At 41.3% G+C, this 25,046-nt stretch overlaps 1 protein-coding gene across 2 annotated transcripts; it reads left to right on the plus strand.

Moving 5' to 3' along the window:
* The first annotated feature begins 1,971 nt into the window (after positions 1–1,971).
* Positions 1,972–22,441, plus strand: LOC146974511 (GDNF family receptor alpha-4-like). 2 transcript variants are annotated; one of them, XM_085797967.1, is made up of 8 exons: positions 1,972–2,625; positions 11,487–11,753; positions 11,843–11,935; positions 12,030–12,399; positions 14,169–14,278; positions 14,780–14,914; positions 18,248–18,384; positions 21,601–22,441. In XM_085797967.1, exons 1-8 carry the CDS (start codon positions 2,571–2,573, stop codon positions 21,805–21,807), a joined length of 1,374 nt encoding a protein of 457 aa, XP_085654093.1. In that variant the 5' UTR covers positions 1,972–2,570; the 3' UTR covers positions 21,808–22,441. The 2 variants fall into 2 exon arrangements, with proteins under 2 accessions (XP_085654093.1, XP_085654094.1); XM_085797968.1 differs by lacking the exon at positions 1,972–2,625 and adding an exon at positions 5,905–5,986.
* The last annotated feature ends 2,605 nt before the right edge of the window (positions 22,442–25,046 follow it).

Raw genomic sequence — 25,046 nt, forward strand, 5'->3', positions numbered from 1 at the left:
GAGCTCACCTGTTGAAAAGGCTGGTGTTTTTTTGAGAGCTCATTTGTACTATCCTGTGTAGGACTATTATGGATGAATTAATGACATCCATTTGCTGCATAAATGCTGAAATTCCAAAATAAAAGTTTGATAACTTCCGGTCCAAGCTTAGTAGAAAGTTGTCCACTAGAGGGCAGCAAGCGATTATGTAATTCTTGCTCTATATTTAGTTTTTTTTTTTTTTTTGAAGACAGAAAATAATGTGCCATTCATTTCACTGAATGACACATTAATGGCTTTCTGTTGCTGTTGCTATTCAATGTTTCGCTGTCATATGTCCTGTCATGTGTCCTTGTGCTTTATTTCAAGCCTAATCAGATAACAGACCTGGAAGAAAAATATGTTTTTTCTCATTAAGATGGTGCCAGCTGTTGCACGTACAGTAGCTGTCTCCAGGGCCTTGTTGATCGCCTACACCAAACCATGTTTAGCTTGGCCACACAAACCTCTGATAAAATTGTCATAATTAGAAACAACAGCAACAACAGCAAAACACTATGATTTCACAATAATGGAGCATCTGGATGTGTGTGAGCTGCTGTAACCTGTCTGTCTTATCTCATGCTCTGTGTCGACCACTGGGAGGAGCTGCAGCGACGCCAAAGCCAGTGTCAAAGTTCCTGCCACAGACAAACTCCTGAAGCAGCAGCACTTTGAGATGAACTGTGAATTAAACCTTGGGCACAAGTTGTTAAAAATGATTCACACACTCTCTCTTTCTCTCACACATACACACACAAAGGAGATAATGCATTTGATGTTACCGTAGAAACAACTTCATTAAGTGCAGATGGTTTAGTTTGAGTAGAGTGAGAGGTCGCTCTGTGCTGCCATGTTTGCTGTGGATAAGAGTGCCTTATTAAAAGGCTTTGCTTTGTTGTTCTTGCATTTTAATGACAGTCACTGTCCACTTGTGTTTCTTACTGCCACTTGAGCATTCAGTTGGACAGGATGTGTAAATTAATCCAATAATCCCTGTGCTGTCATTTAATTACAGTGAGGACAACAGGTCACTGGTATTCACTTTGCAGTACTAAATTGCTTTTGTTCTTTTTTAAAGAGATGTAGCGATGGGTTTATTCAATCACATTTTTGAGTGTTGTATTGTAAATATAAATTGGATATCCTCGTCAACTCAAGAGCAATGTTTCAGTAAAAAATTGCATTGTGACAAACAAATTATTATACAGATAAAATCTGCAACCATCCATTTTAACCTTCTTCAGCTAGGGGACTCATACTACAGTGTGTGAGAAGTCTTGAGAAACTAAACTTCTTCTCCCAAAAGGCTGTAGTGCAATCAAATGCAAATTTGCTTTGTGTTTAAAGCAGTAGGGAATAACATAGGGAGAAGGCAGCCTTTGTTGTACAGTATCTATACATGCACAGACACAAACTGGACAATGAACCTGTCTTTTTGGGTAAACAAAAGTAGAAAAAAAAGTGCAAGTGTTAGAGGTTTATATTTTCTATTTTCCACTACATGTCACCTCCTGTGGGCCAATCAACAATCCTGCTGTAATCTAAGAGAAAAAAGGGAGTGGGGCTGCAAACTGGCAGATGAGAGTGTATTTAATTTAACACTGAGCATTTGAGCTCAGCTCAGCAGACACACTATAGAGGCACCTGTGAGGAAGGAAACGATAAAGGTCCAATCACACACATGTCCATCTGTGCTCTGCTTCTTCTTTACAATAGCATGTTGTCTGTGATGATGCATTTCTATAAAACACATTTTTAAAGTTCAATTTCAAGGTCAAAGCCATTACTGTTGAAATCTGCTTTGAGTACAATCAATCTTTAAAACCATTACACACAATAAACAGTGGAAACAGTTTAGTTAATGAAGTGGATTAGTGAGTGATAACTCAGCTGATGAGATACAAATGATCCATGTGACCCTCTCTAAACATAATTGCCTTTGTAATGCAGTATATAGTAAACACCCTGTGCTGTCCGTCACGTTAATGGTTGGACTTGTCCGCAGCAGCCCAGCTGTTCTCCCACAGGCATCATCTCCACCTCCCGTGGGCACATTCAGCCTCTTTTTTCTAGGCGCCATTCACATAGCGCCTTTAAGCGGAGATGCGCCACGCAGACTCAACACTGTGATCTCAACTCCAGCTGGACAACTGTGGAGCTGCGGCGCTGCCACACACCAGCGCAACTGCGACACAACTCGGCACCGGGAGCCTGAGGTCTGAGTGTGAGGGAGTGTGTGTGAGGGAGTGAGTGCGCGGAGCTGCTGCAGCTGCACACAAGAAACTTTTTTGGATACATGTTTTCAGGATCTGCCGGATGCGTTCACCAGAGAACTACATAACTGGGATCCGACAAATAAATGGGACAACAAAAATCGCGAGAACTTGAGTCGCTCCAGCTGTGTGCACGGTTCAGTTTTGCCAACTTTGTGTACTAGCCCATCCGATCTGCCTCAGTCAGCAGCAGCGGAGGAGGCTGGATGAGGCAGGAGACGGGTCACTGAGCTGCAGCGAGCCGGGTCCGAGTTTCCCCCAGTCCCCAACTCTCCAATGTCACCGGACAGGATGATGATCATTGGACTTCTGCTCAACGTCTTCTCTCATAGTAGGCAACACATTTCTCATTTCTAACATCTGGGCTGGTGTTTTAGATGCTGATTATTTCACCCACCCGATGAAACTGTATCGATCATGTAGTGTGTTGCATGTAGCAGCTCATATTGTGTTGGAAAATACTGTATATTCTCTAACTTAAAAAAATGATGCATGTTTGATATGCAGGTTGTTATGTTCATGATTATAACAAAGCCCCCAGACTTCAGTTTCTATTTCTGTTAGTAACTTAGTGTTTTTTTTGTAAATGCATGATATTAGGAAGACAGGTGGCTTGTGATTGTAAAAGAAAAAAAAAAAACAGGGAATGATAAAACAGATATTCACCCAAAATTTAGGGATAATCTCAGTTTCTTATAGGTGTTCGGGTTTGCGTGTAACTTTTGAGATGACCCTCTAAATGACATAACAGAGGTTCTTAAAACCAATCTTTCATTTGCATGATAAAGAGCAGCATTAGATTTTACATGTGGATGACATCATGGGTTCAGGTCTGTAATATTTCAGCCTTGGATGATTTCCAAAGAGAGCTGTACACCTACTAAATATTGATTGGACAGTGCCAGATCATGGAAATATCACACATGAATTGTTCAATTGGACGGTGTTCTCCCTTCATGATGATGACATGCTGGCTTCCACACCTGTAAATCATCGGCATGCGACACAAAAGGTGCATTAAAAGTTGAGTTCTCTGCTCCTGCACGCACACAAGCTCCTGCAAAATGACTTATAATCATTAGATGCCAATAATAGTGACTGTGGCTGGATAAGAAATGTCCTGGTGGAGCATGACGCTTGTTGAAGTGAGGTTATTCATATTGAACTATGCCATTTTTTGATATGTTCTTCAGCGCTCGAGCCAGAGCAAACAGTCTTCTTCATTATCTGAAAGTGGCTGTGTGTGTTTGTCCACAGGTCGTGTATAATTTGCTAACACATACACGACACTGCAGAAAAACAGATAAACTACTGTAAATGTCAGGGTTATTTCAGTAGTGCAGGAGGTGCCTGCCTTCACTGCACCTAGGAAAATGCTCATAATGGCAGGTGAAGCTGCCCATGAGACATAAGTATCATAAAATGACGACTGCTTTCATGTGAAAGTCAAAGCTTTCAGGCGCCCAGTAAATCATACAGTGCGTTGGATTCACCTGACAGGCACTTAGGAGAAATCACACCAAGAAAAGCAGTTATTTCCAAGTGCTATTTAATTGAGATCAGAGTCATTACAAATGCAGATTAGATTGTGTGCCACAATGGTGAATTCTGCCATTATACCTAATTGCGAAAAGAATTTATTGGATTTAACTGTTGTTTATTAACATCATTAAAGAAGAGGGAAATCTGTGCTTTTATCTAGTTTTGGATTAATCTCTACACATCTGCTTTGTTTCTACGTGGTAGTTTTACAGCGTCATCATAGACTGTGAGGTGTCAGCCTGATGGACGCTCTCTTTCTAGGTCTATAGGTAATTTATAAATAGCTCTGCTGAACTATATCTCATCCCATGCAATGTTTTATTTTATATTTCCTTACCTTATAATGTGTCTAGACTTGCACAACTCTGTGACTCAGGCTTTTGAGGCGGGAAGTTCAGAAGCAGACAACAGCCTTCCCAAAATGTCTGTCAGCACTGACGTCCCAAAAAAGCTCAGGGCTAAAATTCACCAAAGTCATCATTAATGTGTCAGGAGATGTTCCCCTGAGAACAAACACAGAGCCTCACATCTGTGGCGGGACTTCATACTCTAAACCACAAAGATGATCAGTATCTTAAAAACACATGCAGATTTCATTATAAGTGAAGCGATTTGTGGATCTGTTTTCATTTGAAAACTCAAATGACTTGTTAGTTAGTCCTGACCAGTTGTTTGCATCTGTTGTCTGTTTCTATTTCCAAACTGATAACATCGTAATGGAAATAGATCTCACATACAATGCATGAGATCAGTCTGAATGTGTCCATTCAGAGCCTCTGCCCAGATTAATCAATGGAAAGCTGGCTATTGTTGAGTGACATTACACTTGACTTTGACCCTTTGCTGCAAGGTCTTTGTGGATTATTGCTAAAGTCCCAGTGCAGACTGCAACTGGTGACTGAGTGTTGCTATTTTGGTACTTCATTTAGTGGACGTGATTGAGCCATAACACGGTTGTCATGAATTTATTAGAGCTTCATTTCCAGGCTGTGTAAAGTTACACAGGTCTTAGGTGGACTAATAACATGCTTGAGGTGTTTCTATTCAGGGTTTGACTATCTGATATACACTCTGAGGGCTGCACCTCATCCCCCCAGGTTTATCCAACCCTTGGCCTCTTTATCCTTCCCACTGTGCCTTAGACTCTTCTTTTTCTCTCTTTCTGCTGAGCCATTGTCTTTATGTACTCTGTGCTTGTAATTCAGTTTCGTTTAAGACGACAGCACACAAAGATTAAATTGGCAACTTGCCCATTGGACATTACATAGATAAAAAAAACTCCATCAAATGCACTTTCTCAAAATGCAATTATTTCACATATTTGATTTTTTTTTTTTTTACTTTCAAGATCTGTTTGAATTAAAACGCTCCGATCAAGAACAACTTGTGGGTGTCTGAATCGCACTCTCTTTTCTCTCTGCATCAAAACAGAAAGTTTCTTGAACGTCACTTTGAATCATTTACGTGTCGCCGCCTGTTATACTTAATTTGTTTGCGTGTGCGCTGCATCTTGATTGTCACTTTTACATGCTTGATAGTGCCAACAATTACCCACAGCCCGATGGAAGCTGTCGATATGTGTATCACTTTCTGGCCAAGAAATTAATTTAGGACTGCACCAAGCAACAGAGGGAAGAAGAAGCCCGAGACACTGACACAGCTCCAGACACACAGACTGGCTGATGATGAGGCACCTGATGCAAGCGTGCATTTTACCTGGAGCAGAGGAGATGTTGTCTGCAGCATCCAGACATAGCTCATTAAACGCGATCTTACCCACACTCTAAATACATGGAGTGACTGTGGATCCAGAACATGACGTGACGATCCTGTCACGCACAACAGAGTCGTCATCTGTGGACGTTTTGACCCTCGACACGCTGCCAGAACATCTCAATTACCCCGAACAGGTACAATCAAGTCCATTTGGATCCACTCCACAGTTTTCTCCTCTCTGTTCCAGCTCTGCCACTCATGTGTCATGTGGTCAAATGTTCCTTATCCTGGGGGACCTGTTCCCATCTCTACTATATTCCATAATAATAAGAGTGGTCACACCTTAAATTGCTTATTTCTCACTGTATGTGAGCATTTTGTCGAAGGCTGCACAGCACTGCACATATTTCCAGGGCTGATGTCGCCTCTGTGGGGTGAGTGCATGAAAACTGATTAAAGCAAGTGCAACTGTGCTGCACTTTTCACTGCTCCACTCACACAGACATCCAGCCCGCTCGGCTCCCACAAACCGAGGTGCAAACAAGGATGTAATTTGCCAATGCAAGAGAGGCACTTTTGGACAATTTGGAGATCAAGCCATGTGAAACTTTGTTACATGTTAAAGTTTATTCTTGAAAAGAAGTTAGCGAGGCCCCCATCTCGATCGGCGTTGTGCGATTAGATGAAATTGCTGCATTTTGAGGAGACAGGGTATTGTCAGGGGAGGGGGAAGAAATCAAGTTTTCAGAAGTGGTCTTTGTATAGAAGATGTTTTTTATTCTCCTAGATATTGAGCGAGACTGTATGTGTTCCTCACTTAGACGTGACATATTATTGCTGTCATCAATGTGGTCTTGATGTGACTGTGTGAAGAAAAGCCACAGGGGCCACTGGAGGAAAGATGGGAAATAGACACATGAGACAGAATGGAGATATTCTGTAAAGTGAAAGTTTGAGGAGAATAATGAAATCCAGCAGGTGCAGCTTCATGGAGCGACTGAAGAGGAATGAAGAGCAGAGCGATGAGAAGAAGGAACATTAATGTGTGGAGAAACATGTATGTAACACATGTTTTAGATGCAAGAGTGGCTGAATACGTTTGTTTCAAAACAGTATTTATAGGAAATTACCTCAAATACAGATAGAGGTGTGAAAATAAGCTCATTTCATCATTGAAACATCTTCTCTATAAGAAGAGCTGCTCAGCTGCTGCCGCCCACAGCAAAGACTGTGATTTTCCACATAACAAAGGGAATACGTGCAAACCGTTAAGCATATGTTTAATGCTAATGGGAGGTTTAAAGCCGAAAAACTGATTGGTAGGAAGTGCAAAAACTACGAGCTCAGCAGAAATGGCTGAATCTATAAGAACCCACACAAGTTTCAGTGTGCAGCTGTGTCCAACCTGACGAGACAGGACAGAACAACTGATCCAAGGTCTGCAGTTCCCAGACTAAACCAGGACTGTGCATCAAAAAGTGTGAAACTGAAATGCGTTTAGAAACACTCCCTCTGGGACCCATGATAAAGACTAATGACACAAGATGGTGCAGTATTTTTAATCCAGCTTTTCTGTGTGAAATAAAAGGCATTTTCATTCTTGGAATGAGATGGGGTCAGTCACACAGTTTTGTTTTGTGTATTTTTAGGCTTGGACTCAATCTACTAGCTTTTTTTTTTTTTTTTTTTAAAGACATCCCTTTCATTAGCCATCTGCTCTATCCAAGTTTTAATAAATATATATATTTTGAATGTAGTAGCTTAAATCAAAATTAAAGTAAGTGTTTTGGCAGGAGAATCATTATTACTTTTGACTTACAAATGTTCTCTATTGTCCTGCAGCTTATACTTGCTCCTATTTAAGTGTCCCATATTTTCCGGTTTGGTCTCTTAAGGCCAATTAGTGTGTTTACTTGTAAACTAACATTCAGCTAACGACCCAGTATATTGATTATATTCAGTTTGTGAGCAAGCACGTGGATAGAGCACATGGCTTCAATCCAAGCAGGATGAGATAATGTCCAGAAGATTTTTAACATGTTGGACATCAAAGGAAATCAAATGCTTTATGTAGTCACAGCACTGCAATAATGTAATGAACACAACAGGGTGTTACTGTGAGGCATTAGGACATTATAGTTGTCATTACGAGTTTATTAAGATGCAAATTAATTTTCAGTCTTCTGCAAAATTCAGTTTTGCCCAATGAAACTCAGACCTGATCCAAAAATGTTTATTTGCCACCAAAGACAACCACATCAGGCCTAAATGTGGAACATCAGCGTGAACAGACTCAGGTATAGTTGAGCCAGGAACTCCTCTGGCTCGTCTGCCGGTGAGGTAACGATGACTGCTGCCACGTTTCTTCACTCTGCCTTGCTCCATCTTGCCGCCTGCCATTTCCTCCTCGACCCTGAGCTCTCCAAGAAGTCCCTTTCGTCACGATGCCCGAACATGTTTCACATCATCAGAGTCGCACTCTCCCACCGTGCTCTCCTCTCAAGTCAAATTACTCCCAAACAATCTGGATGCTCTGCTACCCATCCCACGCGCTTGAAAGGGCAGACGAGAAATTTTCCAAACCACTTTGCTCACTGTGAATGACGGTGTGTGGTTTGCCATTTATGGCGTTAACCTTCATCAGCTTTGCCTCACAAATTCTATTAATCACCCGACTGAGAAATCAATAGAGTGTATTATGGCTCACATATCACAGTAATTCATCTCCTCTTCGCTTTTCTCTCCTTTTCTCTTGGCTCTAAATGCACCCTCCATGCTCAGACTGACTGATAAACCAAGCCAGACTTTTACTTTTTACTTTTTCGAACAGCACGATGTGAGCACGGTGCTTCTTTATCTTTCATCCTTCTTTATCATCATGACATTAAATAATGTTCAAGTTAGGAAAATAATTATGACCTGTCTGCTGGACGAGATTTAACGGAGCTGCTCTGTACTTTATATGGATTTTTGTTATCTCTTTGTGTGTTTGTGCGTGTGAAAGGGAGAGAGAGAGAGGTGTGTGTGTGTGTGTGTGTGTGTGTGTGTATACAAAGAGAGGCTCTCGGAAACTAAAATTGCTGATAGTCTCTCTTTATCAATGGTAAGCCTGGGGGAGCAAACACTGAGAAGGAATAATGAATAAACTGTTCGCTGCCCAAACAGGAGATTACATGAAGTCTATTTAAATTGCAGCCGAACTTGGTGTGGGATTTAATACTTTACAATAATTATCGAGGTATCATGATACATAGATAGACAAATACACAGGTAATCACCACCTTTACATATCTTGGGGAGCTGTGACTGTGAATATGAGTCATTGCTCTGTGTCCCCCCCCCCCCCCCCCCACCCCCACCTCTGCCTATGGAGTCCCTGCAGTCGCCTTGGCAGGTTTCCTGCTGTGGCGATGAAGCGTAGCCTCTGTTTATGATATGTTTCATGCCAAAGTGAGACGTGGACCTCATGTGGTGCCTGAGATTGCAAAACATGCAGCAGTAGAATTGGATTGCAGCCGTGCTTTGTGCCGCCAGTCAGCAGGAGCTTAATCGAAGTGTGTGACCAATCTAACACAATGCTGTGTGTGTGTCTGTCTATGAGCGTGTGTGATATACAGTATATGCTAATGTATTGAAGCATAACTACATGTTAGAGAGACGAATAGGTGCAGATATTTATTAACTGACCTGCATTAAGTTCAGACATGAACATTTATGACGTTTATCTATAACTGCACAACAAATCATAAAATGCTTTTGTACTACTGTTAAAAAAAAAAATAGACAGGACGGAGCAAATTAACCACGTGAAGCTGAAAAATAAGTGTGTGTGTGTATATATATATTTATATTGCTTACTCAAGCTATTTTCTTTCTCAGTCTGGAAACACTGGGTATAAAGTGTAATTGCTGGGGACAATTATATGTCACATTTAAGAAAATCAATTTCCTGAAATGTTCCTTTAGAATTCATTTTTATGGAGACGGCTTTCATCTTTCCTTCCTCAGGCTTCATCTGCCCTCCCTGCATTGTGTTGTTCACGGAGCAATAATCAGTATTCTAAAAGTGATTTGTAGTTTTTCGCTTCACTGTCAATCAAAACACTCTAAATGCTTTTAAAGCTTAATGACTATGGACCAACAAAGCTGTTTTATACTGAACAATGTGTCAGTTTTAGAGGAAATGTGGCTGGAAATATGCCACGCATTTGTGCTCAATGACTCCTGCACAGTTTAATGAGATGAAGCCTTTTTAAATACATATATGTCTGATGTTATGCTACAGTATCTTCAAGCAGCATATTTTGCAGGTGCAGTGTTGTGATGTATAATATAAAAACTGTTTCCCTCAGCCTATTTGTCTGAGACAACTTCAGGGGGAAAACATCCTCATAGTGGGCATTTCAGTCGAGTCACTGTCTGAAAGCAAAATTGGAAGGAAAAGTATCAGTTGTTTTGGAGGGGAAAACATGAGCTGTGCTGAATAAATTGGTTTTGTCTTTATCATTACATGTGGAGACAGTGTCTGGCTTTGGCAAAAAAGCTTGTTCCAAGTGGAAGGGACCCTGCTGCAAATGGTTTTGCCCGCAGCTGTTCATGTGTCCTTTTACAATAATAACAGCAGTGCTTTTGTGCAAGACATCCATGAGTACATGTCTGTACTGTAGATACTTAACATGCCACATCTAATATGTTCAAGCGCCACATCAATGTTCTACATCTTCATATTTCACATTTACTAACAATTACTTCCCACACGTTTTTAGATTGATATATGCATTTTTAATACTTTCCTAAGTAGCCATTCATTTGTATGTATTCCAGTAGCGTGACTCCGCTTTGCTCGAGGAAGCTGAACATCATGTGGCCTTTATGTTTTACTTAAAGTGGGTGAGCGAGTGCGAGTGGAAGGGACTATTTTGGAAATTATGCTCATTCTGTGGTTCAAGTATTTGCAGGCAGATCCAAGAAGCATCCAAAACTTGATTGTTGGATTTGCAACAACATCCTTCTTCACGCAGGAAATGACCAAACTCACTTTTCACCACATCTCTGTTTAATGATCCTTTAGGCTCTAATTTCTTATGAATGCAATGCTATTAGGCAGCTGACTCTCAAATCTCGGATGCCCACGTTGCTAAAAAGCACTTGAACAGAGCAGCAGAGAGAGTTGTCATGTGACACCAGGAGATTATGCAACAGAATGCATAAAGAAGTTAAATAAAGGTGCTGTGACGGAGGATAAGCTGCAGCCTGACAGGCACGTTTGAAACTTGACAACATAGATTCAAAACATTTTTCAGAATTTATGATAGTGTATGTTTAGCCGCCCACTGATCCAGGAGCACTGTGGTGGTGTGTGATATGAACGATGAGGCTAACACACAGTACCTGGCTTAATGCAGTAGCACAGCGCAGTGTGAGGGGCCGAGCAGCTGCCGTTTTCCCATCAGCCTGGTTCAACTTGTGAACTTCAAAACTTTAAGACCGGGAGCTGAGAGCTGAGAAAATAAAATAGTGCATTCATAAAAAAAAAAGTAAACTACACACCTCTGTGCATAATAACATTAGGAGAGAAGTCAACTAGGAGTCCCAACGAGAAGATGATGAAGTAATTATGATACAATTACAACCATAACACAACCCTATGGTGTTGTTAAATTATCTAAGAGACTCCCGTGTTTCTGTCGAGGTTCCACCCACATTACTGCTCCATTACACGTGTGTGTTTTCAATTTAATCTTCCTAGTTGGGTTTTATAGTAACCTGCAGTGCAGTGGAGGGTCTAAGGAACACAATCCTCTTACTTTGTTGTCGTAATTACATCCTGTTTAGCTTAAGGGCTAAAACTGGATGACAGATAGGTATTATACTTCTCTTATACAGCAAGAGCTCTGTCCACTGACGGTGTCGCCCGCGCTCCCTCTCCTCCAGGTGGTGTCCCAGTATCTGCATCCTTAGACTGCCTGGTGGCCGAGCAGGGCTGCATCCAGGAGCAGTCCTGCATGGTCCTCTACCGCCTGCTGGAGTACTGTGCAGCCGAGGAGGCGGTGGCGCCCCTCGGTCCGGACGCCCGTCTGGAGTGCCTGGAGGCCCAGAACTCCTTGCAGCACCACCGCCCCCTTCAGGTGTGCAAGTGTCAGCGTGGCTCTCGCAGGGAGGAACACTGCCTGAGGGTCTACTGGACTGTGAGATTTGCAGGTGTGTCTAAACACTGGCATGGATGTGGGTCTGTTTTTAATTTCTCAACTGCATAATTCATGTGATAACAGCGTTCACTGTGTTTTTAGCATATGATGAGTATGAGGTGTCTCCGTATGAAGAACTGCAGTTGAATCTGGTGAGAAACATTGAGATGTCACGTATGGCCTCCATCATGGCAGGTAGAGCGCTACTCTTACCTCGTCTGGCAAGCACATAAAATACATGTCACGATTTCTATTCCTTGACATGCATTTCCCTCCTCAAATCCTCCAGCTTCCACGCTTTCCGTGGACGGACAAAACCAGTGTCTGAAGGCGGCTCAGGACTGCGGCCTGTACGAGAAATGTGGCTCTCTGCGGTCAGAGTATGTGGTGGCCTGCACCAAGCGATCAACAGTCTCAGAGAACAACTGTAACCGTCAGAAATGCCACAGAGCCCTGCGGCGCTTCCTGGAGCGCGTGCCGGAGGAGTACAGCTTTGCTCTGCTCTTCTGTCCCTGCTCTGACACTCTGTGCGGAGAGCGCCGGAGGAAAACCATCGTCCCGTCGTGTTCCTACGAGGAGAACGGGAGAGGGGAGGAAAGAGTGGGCAAGCCGAACTGCCTCAGCCTGCAGAACTATTGCTCCAGAGATGAGCTGTGTAGGTAAGTTGGACACAGGACTTCAGCTGTCCTTAACAGGAGCTGTGGCTTAAAGCAACACAGACCAGAGGCAATGAAGACTGAACGATGCATAAGATGTAAAGTATCAGAAAATGTGTCACAGATAATATAAGTCTAAAAACAGACTGTGACTCTGCTCCCTTCAATTCAGCCAAAATGTTAAGGCTGAATTAAAAAGAAGAAATTTCTGACATTTAAGAGGCTTGACTCACCAGATGAATTTGGCATACCCACGTGGGGAACAGCTTAGGTATCAAAATAGTGGCTGTCAATCAACAAATTGATCAATGAACCGATGCTGCTCTAATATCCCATATGCAAACATGATTGTGTGAGCATGCTATACTGTACCAACATGAGGCAGAAAAGAAGACCAGTATCCACTAAACGCAGGTGTCCAAATATTGAAAGGTCACCTTTGCAAATGTTTTATCAGAGAGGAAATTCACTCAACACATCTGTTAGACCTCAAGGCCTCAGAACAGAGTTTCATTTAGCAAGTGATGAGTGGCCATATAACCATGATGACAAGTTCCAGGATGTCCTGAAAATAACAGCCATTTATTAAAGCCTATGGCTTATATAAATTCTGGCACCTGGCTTGGTTCTTTGCTCAAATATCAAAGCATCAAAAAAATAAAGTTTTTATTTAGAATTCATCCTCCCCTGACTCATAGAAGTGGATTAAAAGCAGGAGACAATTCCTCAGCCCAACAAAAAAAGCCCACAAGGATTATGCTTTTCAGACAGAAAAGATGGATGGAGGCCTCAGAGCTGTTTGCTTTTAGTGGCCCAGAATTCATGGCTATGCTCCTGCTCATCAGTCTGATTATGCTGGTTTCTGTAAGGGTGATTTTAGCCAGCTGTCTCTCTTCTTACCGTTCATAGGTGTATGGAACTGACATTAATAACAGTCTAGGCTTCGTCTGCATTTTACAGAGATTATTAATGATAAAAGGAAGAAAAAGAACATGTGAGTTATTTGAAGCTAAGAGGGTCATGCACAATCCTGCCACTGCATTATTAGTAACAGATTTAAAACAGGAAAATAGAGGAGCATGAACTACAGTTCACAGTAGATTTTTCTATTCCACATGCATATGTTTCCACTGAAGACGGTGAAAACAGCACAGAAACTCTGTGTCTTTGCTTTTAGTTGAACACCATCATTAATTTTCCTCAGATTATTGATGAAGTGTCTGAGTGGTTCAGCAAATTTATGACAAGATGTTTTAGATGTGTGAGCTTGTTGTAAAGATTAACTATGAACATCAGACACATATTCTTAAAATCTACATCTTTTAATCCCCTGGAATTAGCTCAACACCGAGGATATTATTCTGTCCTTCAGTACCAGTACTTTTAAATCAGGAGAATCTCTTTTAGAAAATGGTTATTTATGACTATAGGACCAAATGCAATAATAATGTTAAACCTCACCTCAACTGTTTCACCTCAAGGAGAACAAAAAGTTGAAAAGTGAAAAGGGCGGTGTTGTTGGACTCAGAAAAAAGCAAACTAAAATAACACATGGTTTTAATGTGAGTGCACGGTTATATAATTAGTTTTGCACTCTTACACTGGAGTATGGTTTGTGTTGTTTTATGTTAGCTCGACCCCAAATCCCAAAATGAAATTGTCAAAGCACTTTACAGTGAACTGTTGCCCTGTGCTGACACATGAAAAAATTTCTTCTGTGTGTGTGTGTGTGTGTGTGTGTGTGTGTGTGTTTGTGTGTTTGTGTGTTTCAGATCCCGGTTCGCTGATTTCCAACACAACTGCCAGCCCTCCCCTCAGTCTGCCTCTGGCTGTATGCGAGAGAGCAGAGCCATGTGCTTGAAGGCCTACGCTGGACTCATAGGTGAGATAGAGGGAAAGGAAAAGAAATGGAAGCAGCAGCAGCAGTAGTAGTAGTAGTAGTAAGTAGTAGTAGTAGTAGTAGTAGTAGAAGAAGAGGCAAAAAGACTGAGTAATTCTGTTATTGTAATCTTCACACTAAATAACTCTGCAGAGGTTCATAAATGCTCAACTGCCAAAAAGTGCTGCTCTGGGAATCTAGTCAGCATCATGTTAAAAAATAAACTAGATTTTAAAACTGCGTATCCAGCAGCTCTACAATATAATCCAGGTCTTATTTCCTTCTGTCTCCCGCTGTATAAAAAGTAAGTTTGTGTTTCTGAAATGCTGGAAAACTGGTGACACTGGATCCCCAAGGAAATTAATATCATTGGTTAACCATGTCTTAGCCTCCACAGAGGTGTGTGTGCAGAGCTATAAAATCTCCTCCTGACAGTAAATATTCCTCTAGACGTTTAAGAAGTTGCACCAACAATATGACTTTTGTCTTTTTTGCTTCATCCAGGAACCATCATGACTCCCAACTACGTGAGCAACAGCAGCACAGAGGTGTCCCAGTGGTGCACGTGCGACGGCAGTGGGAATGAGTTGCAGGGCTGTCAGCGTATTCTGCATATGTTCAGCAACAACATTTGTCTGCGTGAGTAAACTGTCACAAGGTCACTCACCAGAGACAGTACGGCACAGTGTCTGGGTGCTCTTTCAAAGCAAACAGGTCCAGCACAAAGAGAGTTACAGCTTCAAGGGCAGAATATAAGATGCACACGTGTTTCAAGCTAAAATCCTTAAAGGAGCTATTTGCAAGTTTTGCTGTTGCTACATAGCTAACATTAACATTAAGAACTGTTAACATAGGCTACTTGTGTAGAAGTTCAGCATAAAACTTAATTCTTTAACATATTAAAGGGATAGTTCAACATTTTGGCAAATTCGCCTATTGCCATAATCCCTATAGTCATCAAATAAATAATGTATGTAACATTATGGCACATGAAGCAAATACTATTGGAACTACTTGCACTTTTGAAATCACTCCACTCAGCAGCCGTGTCTGGAATGTAGTTCCGGCTTTTCCGGCAACTTCTCAACGAGAGCGTTTTGGAGTTGTTGGATTGTGTATTTGATGAGTTTTGAGGGACAGGGGACCTGTACCGTTTGCTGAGCAGCTCACGTCTGCCCTGCGGATCACAAAACAACATGCACCGACAATTAAAGGTAATGAACCTGAATCTCTATGACTGTAGGGATTATGGCAATTATTGCCAAAATGTTGAACTATCCCTTTAAGAGCTGCGCCCAGCAGTGGAGTCACTTCTTTTCTTGTAACATAAAATTGGCATGCTAACTAGCTGGCCCCAGCCTAGTTGGACTGTCGTCATTTTCTGATACCAAGTCGCTGTAGCATCGGCTGCTCAGGGGTGAAATTTAACCTCTTGCATTGTAAACGTAACAATGGCTGAAGCTGTTGCTAAGTAAACAGCTGTGAATGGTAACAATGGCTATGCAGTAAAGACAAAAATTACAAAAGCAGCGTTAACTCTGTGGGATGTTGCAACATGTAGCGTCTGCAGTGAAATTAGTCTGAATATGGCTATACCTTTAAATACATAAGTAATGAAGTCGTCAACACGCAGGTGTTGGATAACTGGATTAATTATGAGAATGAAAACTGCCTATAACCTTGAAGATGAACTACATTTGACCACTAACATGTCAATCAAAAATCAAACAATCAAAGGGTTTTCAGCAGAAGAATGAGCTTTTGATTATTATTACGTCTCGGTCCAGCGCTTTGAGTGACAGACTATTTCCAGACTTCAGACTGCGGCTCGGTTTGATGTTAAACAACTCAACCACTGTTGCTGATAAATTTTTCCTTTGTCAAGATAATGACAGAAGAAATGTTACCTTTTTAGTTTTTCTATCTGAGCTCAAGCTAAACTGATGATGATTGATGATTGAGATGCGGCTCCAACTGAGCAGTTTATAATGTGTATTAATTCAGAATTTAAATGAGGAGAGTAATAATTGATTATTGAGAGGGTGAACTACTGAACCATAATGTTTTCTAATAAATAAATGAACAGCAAGGGACATTCTCCTTGGTGTGTGGCTGGCTGCCAAATGTGAATGTGATTTCCATGTTGTCGACAAAACCTTTCACCAAATCTGATAAACATAAGTGACGTCTTGTTGAATTGTTGCCAAACCAGCTGGGGTGGAAAGAGCACAGCAAGAGACACGGCAATGAATACTGTTGAAGTAGAAAAGTCTTAGATAATGTAAAATGTACTTGAGGTCAGAGGTCAGTTATTGATCAGTAGAGTCAGTTTCAGTTCAGCACTGGGCTCCTATTTTTCAGAGCCAATTCAACCAGGAGAGCAACATGTAGACAGAGGAACAGGAGCTTCATACAAAAATTCACATTCCCATGTTTTAGTTATTTTTCATTAATTTTCATTATTATAAACGTCTTTTAATGCATTCCAATTCCTTTTATGTATTCCACAATTTTGCTTCAGTTTAATCATCTAAAACGGCAATGAATCCATTTTGAAGTTAATTTCACCACAATCTTTGATGTGGATACACTTTAAATTCAGGCAGGTTTTGTCTTTATAAACAAGTCAACAGCCACATTAGCAGCTCTTTGAGGCTGCACTTGAACACATCTTTGCTTTTAGCTAAAATGGTAATGACAGCATGTTCATAACAAGCTCTGAGTATTACGACTGGGCTGTGAAGTGTTTTTGGTGTAGTGGCTGCATACGGAGTCACCATAGAGTGTAAATAAACACAAACTTAGCTACATAACGTCACCCACAGGTTTATGAAAAGTGGTTTTGCCATCTTGCTAAAACATGACCCCACTGAACTCTCATCCAATCCAGAAATGGGATAAGAGTTGTAGCCACAGAGACAAAACCAGGCTGTGGATGTGTTTACGTTTTAACATGGGAATCTATGGAGATTTACTTGTGACTTCGGAAGAAGTGAAATGCTTTATTGGCCTCCAAACATGTTGTGACTTGTACACAACACAGTTTAGCATGTTAGCCTGCTCACATTTGCTCCTTAGCACTAAACAAAAAATTCTACAGTGGCTGATGGTAAAAGACTACGAAAGAATATTAAGGCTACTCATGAAAAAAATGATAGGAGGAATAATATTTTTCATTATGTACTTTGAGAACAACGTTGAAATGTCAACATATGCTTTTGTGTTGACTATGGTTACACCCCGTGACTATTTGTGTACATGCCAGGTTGACAAAAACAAGGTAATAAATACTTATGATTTGAAAACACGTGATATGAGATCAATGCAGTTGCATATCGGAGGTGCACTCACTCACCCATAAAGGACGTGCAAACCGGCTGCCAGGTGCTCATTGATCTCTTGGTAAAACGGTTTGCATTGTCGCCTGTCGTGCAGGAGACGAGGGTTCGAACCCCACCTGGGGCAGTCCGTACCGGGAGAAACAACGAGGGCCAGATTGACCAGCTACACATAACTACAGAAACCTACTTTTACTGCTTTATCCAAGGATGCGTACAATTGTCAGTTGCACTCCACTTCATTTCAAACTTATTCTTGAAGTGCATAATGGAAAAAAATCTTGCTCCTCTCATTTTTTTTCATGAGTGGCCCTTATACTCTTAAATAAGAAACAAATACTGGACAAATGAAATTTCAATCTCAGACTAGATGAGTAGTAGTTCATCCTGAGGTCAGATCCTGTATGAATCTACCAAATAGTGGCAACAGATCCAGTGGTTGTGATAGTAACACCATTGAGCTTTTCATTAATGAAGAAATGACATGATGTTCAATGTGTTTTTTCCCAAGCGTGTGTACCATCTACAGAGTTGCACTTCTGATGGAAGTCACTGTTAATATTTTGGAGTCGCTTCACAGATGAATAACGGTGTGAACCGAAAATGAAGATGACCCCCGCTGATTCTATTTCAGGCAATGCTATCAACTCCATGGGAGTCTCCGCACCTCCTCCTGTGGAGCACACTCCTGTGCCAGCCTCCCAGCCTTCCCCACGTGTCTTCCAGGAGAGAGTCCACATCAGTGTTAACACTCTGCCTGAATTCAACAGTGTAAGTGCTCTCGACTCTCTCACCGTCTCACCATACGCTGGCGTTAAACGCTTGTATACACACTGAACTGAAGAAGTGGTTGACTGCGTATCAGGTGGTAACACCTAAAGTATCACAGGGACTGTAGTGGTGAGATGTGCCCAGCAGCTCTCTCTATAACCTGAGATTATTTCTCTCTCTCCACTCTCTCTCCTACCTCGCATTGTGGCTCAGGATTAGCCGTAGGTGTTTGCTGCATTAGACTCAACCTTTACTGTTAATATTCATGTACGCACACACCCATCTGCTCCATATTCCTCATTTTCCCATCAATTTAATCCTTCTCATTCTGCAAGACCTCTCTCTCCTCTCCCATCCCACAACTCCTTACAGCACTAGAAACACTGCTGCTGCTGGGCCGCATAATGGACATCCACATAAAACAGTTCATTTAGAGATGATGCATTTGAGTTTCCCAATTATCATGTAGCACTGAAACAGCGTTAGATGATTAACCTGGGTCCAACCTGTTGTTCGGTGCCTGATTGTGATTTTTGAAATTGAAAGCAGTGAATTACGAGTGTGAGAGTTTTGTTGGAGGACTGGATTTGCAGCGTTTACGAATTTGCATGTGTTTCCTTAAGTCGCAGTGCACTTAGCTCTTAAGGCCATCGTACATTTCTAATGGCAGCAATAAATATCTCCTGTCATAAGAGAAAGTTTCATGTGACAGTATTAAGCTCTGAATATAATTTAAAACTCAAACTCAGGTGGTCACAAACCCCTCTCCAAAAAATGGAAAAGAATATTAAAGACAGATTGCTATGTTACAACAGTAACTGAGAGGAGGAAGAACAAACGCTCTCTGGCTTTTTGATGCCAGTGTCAGAATTTAGAAAATAAAACTTGGACCTAAGCAAAGGTCAGAGACAAAGGCTTGGTCTCTTTTAAGCTAATACAGTCTCTCTTCCTGTGTTTGAGTGGAGGCTTTGCCATATCAAAGGTAATCCCAGAGCAGTTAGGGGGATAAATGTGGAATATAAAACCCTTAACATTCAACTTACATTCATCCATTTATCCATAAATGTACGTAGATGCACACACCAGAGAGGGAAGCAACATTATATAAGTTCAAGTTGTATAAAATATGATGTTGATTATTCATATTAACTTTGCTATTCCCCTAATTTAGATTTAGAATGACATCAAATAGGCTCATTATAAAAAGGTAAAAGTAAAGGTGAACTGATCCATCCCTTTACATCACTGTGGGTTTAGGACAAGTGTGACCTACATGTGATCCACACAGTCCAGCTGCCCACTGCTGGCTGTGTGAGCCGACCTACTGGGGTTCACAATGTTATTTTATGAGTTTCCAATATTTACAAAATGTCACAATGGTTGCATTTCACTAGGGACTGGTTGTTGGGAGTGACATTTGTCTGTTTTACTACGGCACAGTGCTGTTAGTATTTCTCCAGTCAGACACTCTGAAGAGATGGTGGAAGAATATGAGGGAAAAATCTATTATAATATCAAATGTGGTTCAACATTTCATCGATGTCCATGACGGATGTACAGTAACAGTAAAGTCAGACTTTGGAGGTTTTGGCTACAAGTCAATGCTTCTCATGATACCATTTTTACATTTTAAGATTTGGCTTTTGACAGTTGTGTTGTGCATGTTTTTAATCTACAGGACAAAAAGACAAAGTAGCTCTGGTCCTTCACATTCTGCAAAACAAATGACAAAAGGTATAAATGTGTTTTAGCACGGCATCAGAGTTTTAGGACCATATATTTGCTGGAAAAGAGGACAAAAAGTAAAACGACAGCTGGGCGAGCGAGCGAGCATCAGTATCCATCCACCTGTTTCTGCACTGTACAGTCTCCCGCCCACAGCTTTGCCCTCCACAGCTGCAAATTTGGCTTCAAGTGGAGCAGCCCGCTATTTGAGGGACTTGTGTGTGGGGGGGATCTAATCAGACGGAAAAGACCAGTCATGTGTCATCTTGTGTCGTGATCCGCACTGGAAATGTCCTTATAACGTGTTTGTGTTTGTATTTCTGTTGACAGCAAAACCTCTGATGCTCTTTAATAAGGTGGACACTTTCAGGATATGATGTCGATCTGAATCTTGGGGTCTTTTCCAGTTTGTGATCATTGTTTTCTTCGTATCACGGTGATAACCTAATAATAAAGTGCAGGGTCACGCTTTGAGTCACATTAGTGTTATGAGACGTGTGTTTTTTGTTGTTCATTAGTGACCCTCTAATTCCTTCTGACGCCTTTAATATATTTGTTGCAGAAGAGGAAGCCTGTGTGCATGGCTGCTTATTATACCTGAAAATTAGCCTTAATGCGTGTTGATGTATTAGATAAGTATGTAAGGCATCAACCGGCAGCACTTCACACACTCTGTTGGTCTAAAAGAGGCAACACAGAACATAGAGCTAATGACCAGCAGCTTATTCACACCCATGTTAGAAGAAGATCAGAAAATCCACCCTCAGAGTCTGGACGCATTTTATTCACACTGGTAAATCGATCATTTGTTGTTCCGCAGCTGTTTACAAGTCAAGTGGCCGCCAGAATAAAACCTATTTGTTTTACATGCAGGCATCTAAAACTCCATTCCTGATTTATTCTCTTGAAAGAACAGAATACTTTGCCTTTTGCCCATAATTTAAAAGCTGAAGTTAGCACCACCTTCTCATCAGTTCCTGTCAACCAACAAATAAAAGGAGAAAATGAAAGAAGATACAACAGTTTCATTATAAGGGCAGTGCAACGTTGTCAATAGAGTTTAGTTTAATTCAGAGTTTCGTTTACTCAGGCGGGCAAAGACGCTGCTGAGGCTTTTTTTCACACTGACATTTATTTCCAATAAATCTTAATCTTTTATGAAGAGCAGGCCCCAAGTGTCTGTAGGTCTGGACTGTCTCCGCTCTTTGAAGACCGAGCACCAGAGCAGCGGGATTCAAATTAACAGAAAAACTCAGATGTTGCCAAGTAACAGACACTCGTGCGTTATTTTGTCAGTCGCTCCACAGACATGTCAAGTTCAAACGCTTCATATCACGGGTCAGCACCTTAGCTTGAGGATGTTTTCATATGTAGTGGGATAAATCTGTGTTTCATGTGGACTATCTTGTGAAGTTTGCATCCTGAACCCCCTCCCTGCATGCTTCACCACTTCTGTTAATTGGAAGAATCACTCTTTCCCTGCTTTTGCAGATGGAGGACAGCGAGGCAGAGGAGCAGGAGCAGGAGGAGGAAGAAAGCGAGGAATTCAATGTCATCCCGCCTTATTCCGAGAAGGACTCTAACATTGAATCGGGGGCCAGAGGGAGCCAGCGGGGAGCAGCTAGCCGAGCAGTGCTTGTGTTACCGTTACTGCTGCTGCCTACGCTCATCCTGGACTGGAAGTGTTGGGGCTACTGAAGCCTCCATCTCATCCTCCGCTCATATTTTACTCTTGCTACCACTTTCAAATCCATCACAGCGCTCAGAATGAACCACAGAGGACATTTGCGAGGAAGAAATGGAAATGCTCCTTCTTAACTTTTCTTTCTCTTTTTTTTTTTTTTTTTTCAAAAAACATTCTGACTTTTATTTTATTATTCTGTTTCTCCTACCACTGCCTCCTCAAGAGTTAAAAGATATCAGTAGTCCTGCAGCATCTGCCATGTCTTTGCTCGAGTTCTCTTCTATGAACGGAGGGGAACAACGTGAGCAGATACATGAGTGCATGGCTGAATTGAGAAGTGCTGTCTGGGCAAACACTCTATCTAGAGCCTGCTTCACACTCAAAGTACATCCACTTTTTTTAACAAGAAGCACATCGCCCAAGGCCACATCCACTATACATGCTCCCAAAACCCATAACCAGTCTACTCCACTGCAACCGGACCTGAGCTTGATTCCTATTTCATGACTCATGTCACATCCGTTCCTCTGCTGCCCCTTCGGCTCTTCCTCTCCCTCCATCATACACTGCTTGAGCAAAATAATCCACTTTAGAACAAGCTAATAAGACGCTGCGCTGCACTTAAAATGCTTTGAACCACACACAAAATACAGCTCTTCATTTAAAAAGTCATAAGATGGGGAATGTGTGCGTTGCCACATTATGTAGGAGAGATCTTATGCCTTCTTCAACTTTGGATTCTTCTCACTTTGTGCATGAAATAGCAGAGAGCAACAGTCACTGTGCTCTGCTTCCTCTCTTAACTTGCCACTTAGTACCGTTCGTACCAGGCTCACTGGCTGAGAATTCAACCACAGGCAAAAGCAATGAGATCAAATTCTATTGTAGAAATGATGAGCAGAGAAAAGCAACATAAGCAATTACAGCACAATTCAAATTGCTCAGCATGCCGAGGAAGTCTGGAGTAAGGCTCAGGGGAGGAAATAGCCAATTTACTGCTGTCATACCCTCTCACTTTTTTTTATCCTTAGGAGATGTGTTTTTAGTGCTCCTTCCCCCTCATGTGCTTTAGATGTTGTGAGAGCGAGATGCGGAGATAAGGATGGACACAGGAGGCTGTAAAGCCTGCTGGCTGCTCTGATCGTTGAGCAGCACATTGAGCCATTATCTCTGCCTGAAATATCTTTTGCTGATGTTAATGATTTTTTCTCTTATGGCTCATTTTCTTGCGAAATTACGCAGCTGCAGGGATGTAGGTAAAGAGAAGTATAGTGAAGTTTTTTAAGAGGGAGAAACTTGGCTAATTTGAGGATGAGTTTGCAGGAAATAGCCAATTTGAGCTCTGCGAGGCAACTTTGTCGTGTACTTTCATTTATATTGAAAAGAATTGTCGTATGTGATGTAATTTTTACAGTGATGGTGACGCTGTCCGCTGACCTTGCCGTCTTGGCTCAAGTCTGTGCATTTCTAAAAACATGTCACAAATAGAGAATGATTGGTTTACTGTACATGTCAGAAGATCACAGCTCGTCACGCTCAGTCCCACAGCAGAGCCACAGTTTGAGTGGCAGTGCATTTAAATTGGGATTAGATGTTTAAATATCACTTGAGGAGGCAGTACAGCCCCGCTACTTTTTTTGCCCCGCTTCTGGGCTTGTTTACATGATGGTTTGTGAACGAAAAAAGACGGACACTTTGGTAAGGGCGGATAGGTTAAAGGCAGAGACGCACTGGAATCAATGCCTTTTCAATTACAGGTCCAACACCACCTCAAGTTTAGGTTTGATTTTTGGGAAGTCGTAGTTGAACTAGAATGGATGTTGTAAGGTTAGTGCCCTCTCAGTGACTGTTACCCACTTCAGGGTAAAATAACATTGTGCTGGTTTTTGACCACACTCTTACTGAGAGTTTGGCTGCAGGAGGCGAAGGAGTGGATGAGCAAAAGCCCAGTTAACAAAGCTCTAAATTGTGCCTGTGAGCTTAGTCGGTATAAAAAGTACCAACTAAGCTGGAGAGCCACATTTGGACTGAACATTTCATACAGTATAAAGTCTGGGATCCAAATATACGAACTAGAGCCAGATGATAGAAGAGACGTGCTGATAAATAAACATTATGCTTCGCAGCATCAGTGATTCTGCTAATTCGAGTCTCTCAGAAAGCATCAGATTAACAGCCTCCAGTGACTAGAGTCAATAACGACATCCAGTGCGATCTGGCCTTACTGACTGAATGTGAGTTTACATGTATTTTCACATTTCAGTGGGTTTGTTTATACTTGTAAACTATGTAAAGTAAACATCACATCAAACATGGCTTGTATTTTTTGGACGATTTAAGGAAAAGAGAAGACAAAAAGCTTATTCTCCATCCATAAATGAAATTCATTCTTGAAGAAAATATGTGAATAGTATTGCCCAACATTCTCATTTTTTAGATGGTTTCTTGAAAAATCCAGTTGAGAGACTGTGTACAGTAATATGTTTCACACACTAACCTTGTTTTAAAGAGATATCAAACATGCCAAATAATGCTGACTATGATGTGTAATATCTGTGTAATTTTGTGACATAGCAGACAGTGTGCCCGTTTGTTAAAAGAAGAATAAAAGAATAATGTGCTTTACATTAAATGACCAAGAAACGCTTGCTGTGTATGAACTTCCAACATTTCAGCATTTTCCTCCTCTGAACTCGTCGTCTTCTTTTTCTTGTTTTGGTGATAAAGATCGATACTTCCTGATGGGACTGGGAGTGTTGTTGACAAGTTTAATGTCAATTTCAGTTCAAAATAATGACTGAAAGTGAAAAACCCGAGTTGATTATTAAATACATGCTAAAATATACAGCTTCAATACTATTTTTGACTTGGATTTGCTTTAATTAAGAACTGATGCCTTAGAAACGGTAAATAAATGATAAGCCACTGGTTTTTCACTGGCTCGTAGCCACTTCGGATGAACTGAGCCAGGACTCGTGTTTATATTTCTGACTGACGGAGGTGATTACAGGGTCTTAGGGCCTCTACATCTCAAATGACACCACAGTGGCAGGAACAAGCTACAGTGAAATGATTTCAAGAAAAAAAAAAAGATGCTGTAACAGAAACTGGCATCAGTCTGCTCTTTAATTATAAAAAGCACAGCGTGAGTTGTCTGGGTCTTTGATTTTTGTGTCCAAATTCATCCAACTGTCTACAAAGTTAAGTTACGCCTTAATAATCTGCCTGAGGAAAATATATTTGAAACATTTAG

The sequence above is a fragment of the Trachurus japonicus genome, chromosome 14 (genome assembly GCF_045865225.1).
Source record: "Trachurus japonicus isolate A0001 chromosome 14, Traja_1.0".
NCBI lineage: Eukaryota > Metazoa > Chordata > Actinopteri > Carangiformes > Carangidae > Trachurus > Trachurus japonicus.

What these genes read in the sequence shown, in the direction of transcription:
- LOC146974511 (XM_085797967.1), top strand. Translation starts at nt 2,571, where the DNA reads ATGTCACCGGACAGGATGATGATCATTGGACTTCTGCTCAACGTCTTC. An exon ending in TCCAGAGATGAGCTGTGTAG is followed by an intron (nt 12,400 to 14,168) that starts GTAAGTTGGACA and finishes TGTGTGTTTCAG; the next exon opens with ATCCCGGTTCGCTGATTTCC. An exon ending in GGCCTACGCTGGACTCATAG is followed by an intron (nt 14,279 to 14,779) that starts GTGAGATAGAGG and finishes TGCTTCATCCAG; the next exon opens with GAACCATCATGACTCCCAAC.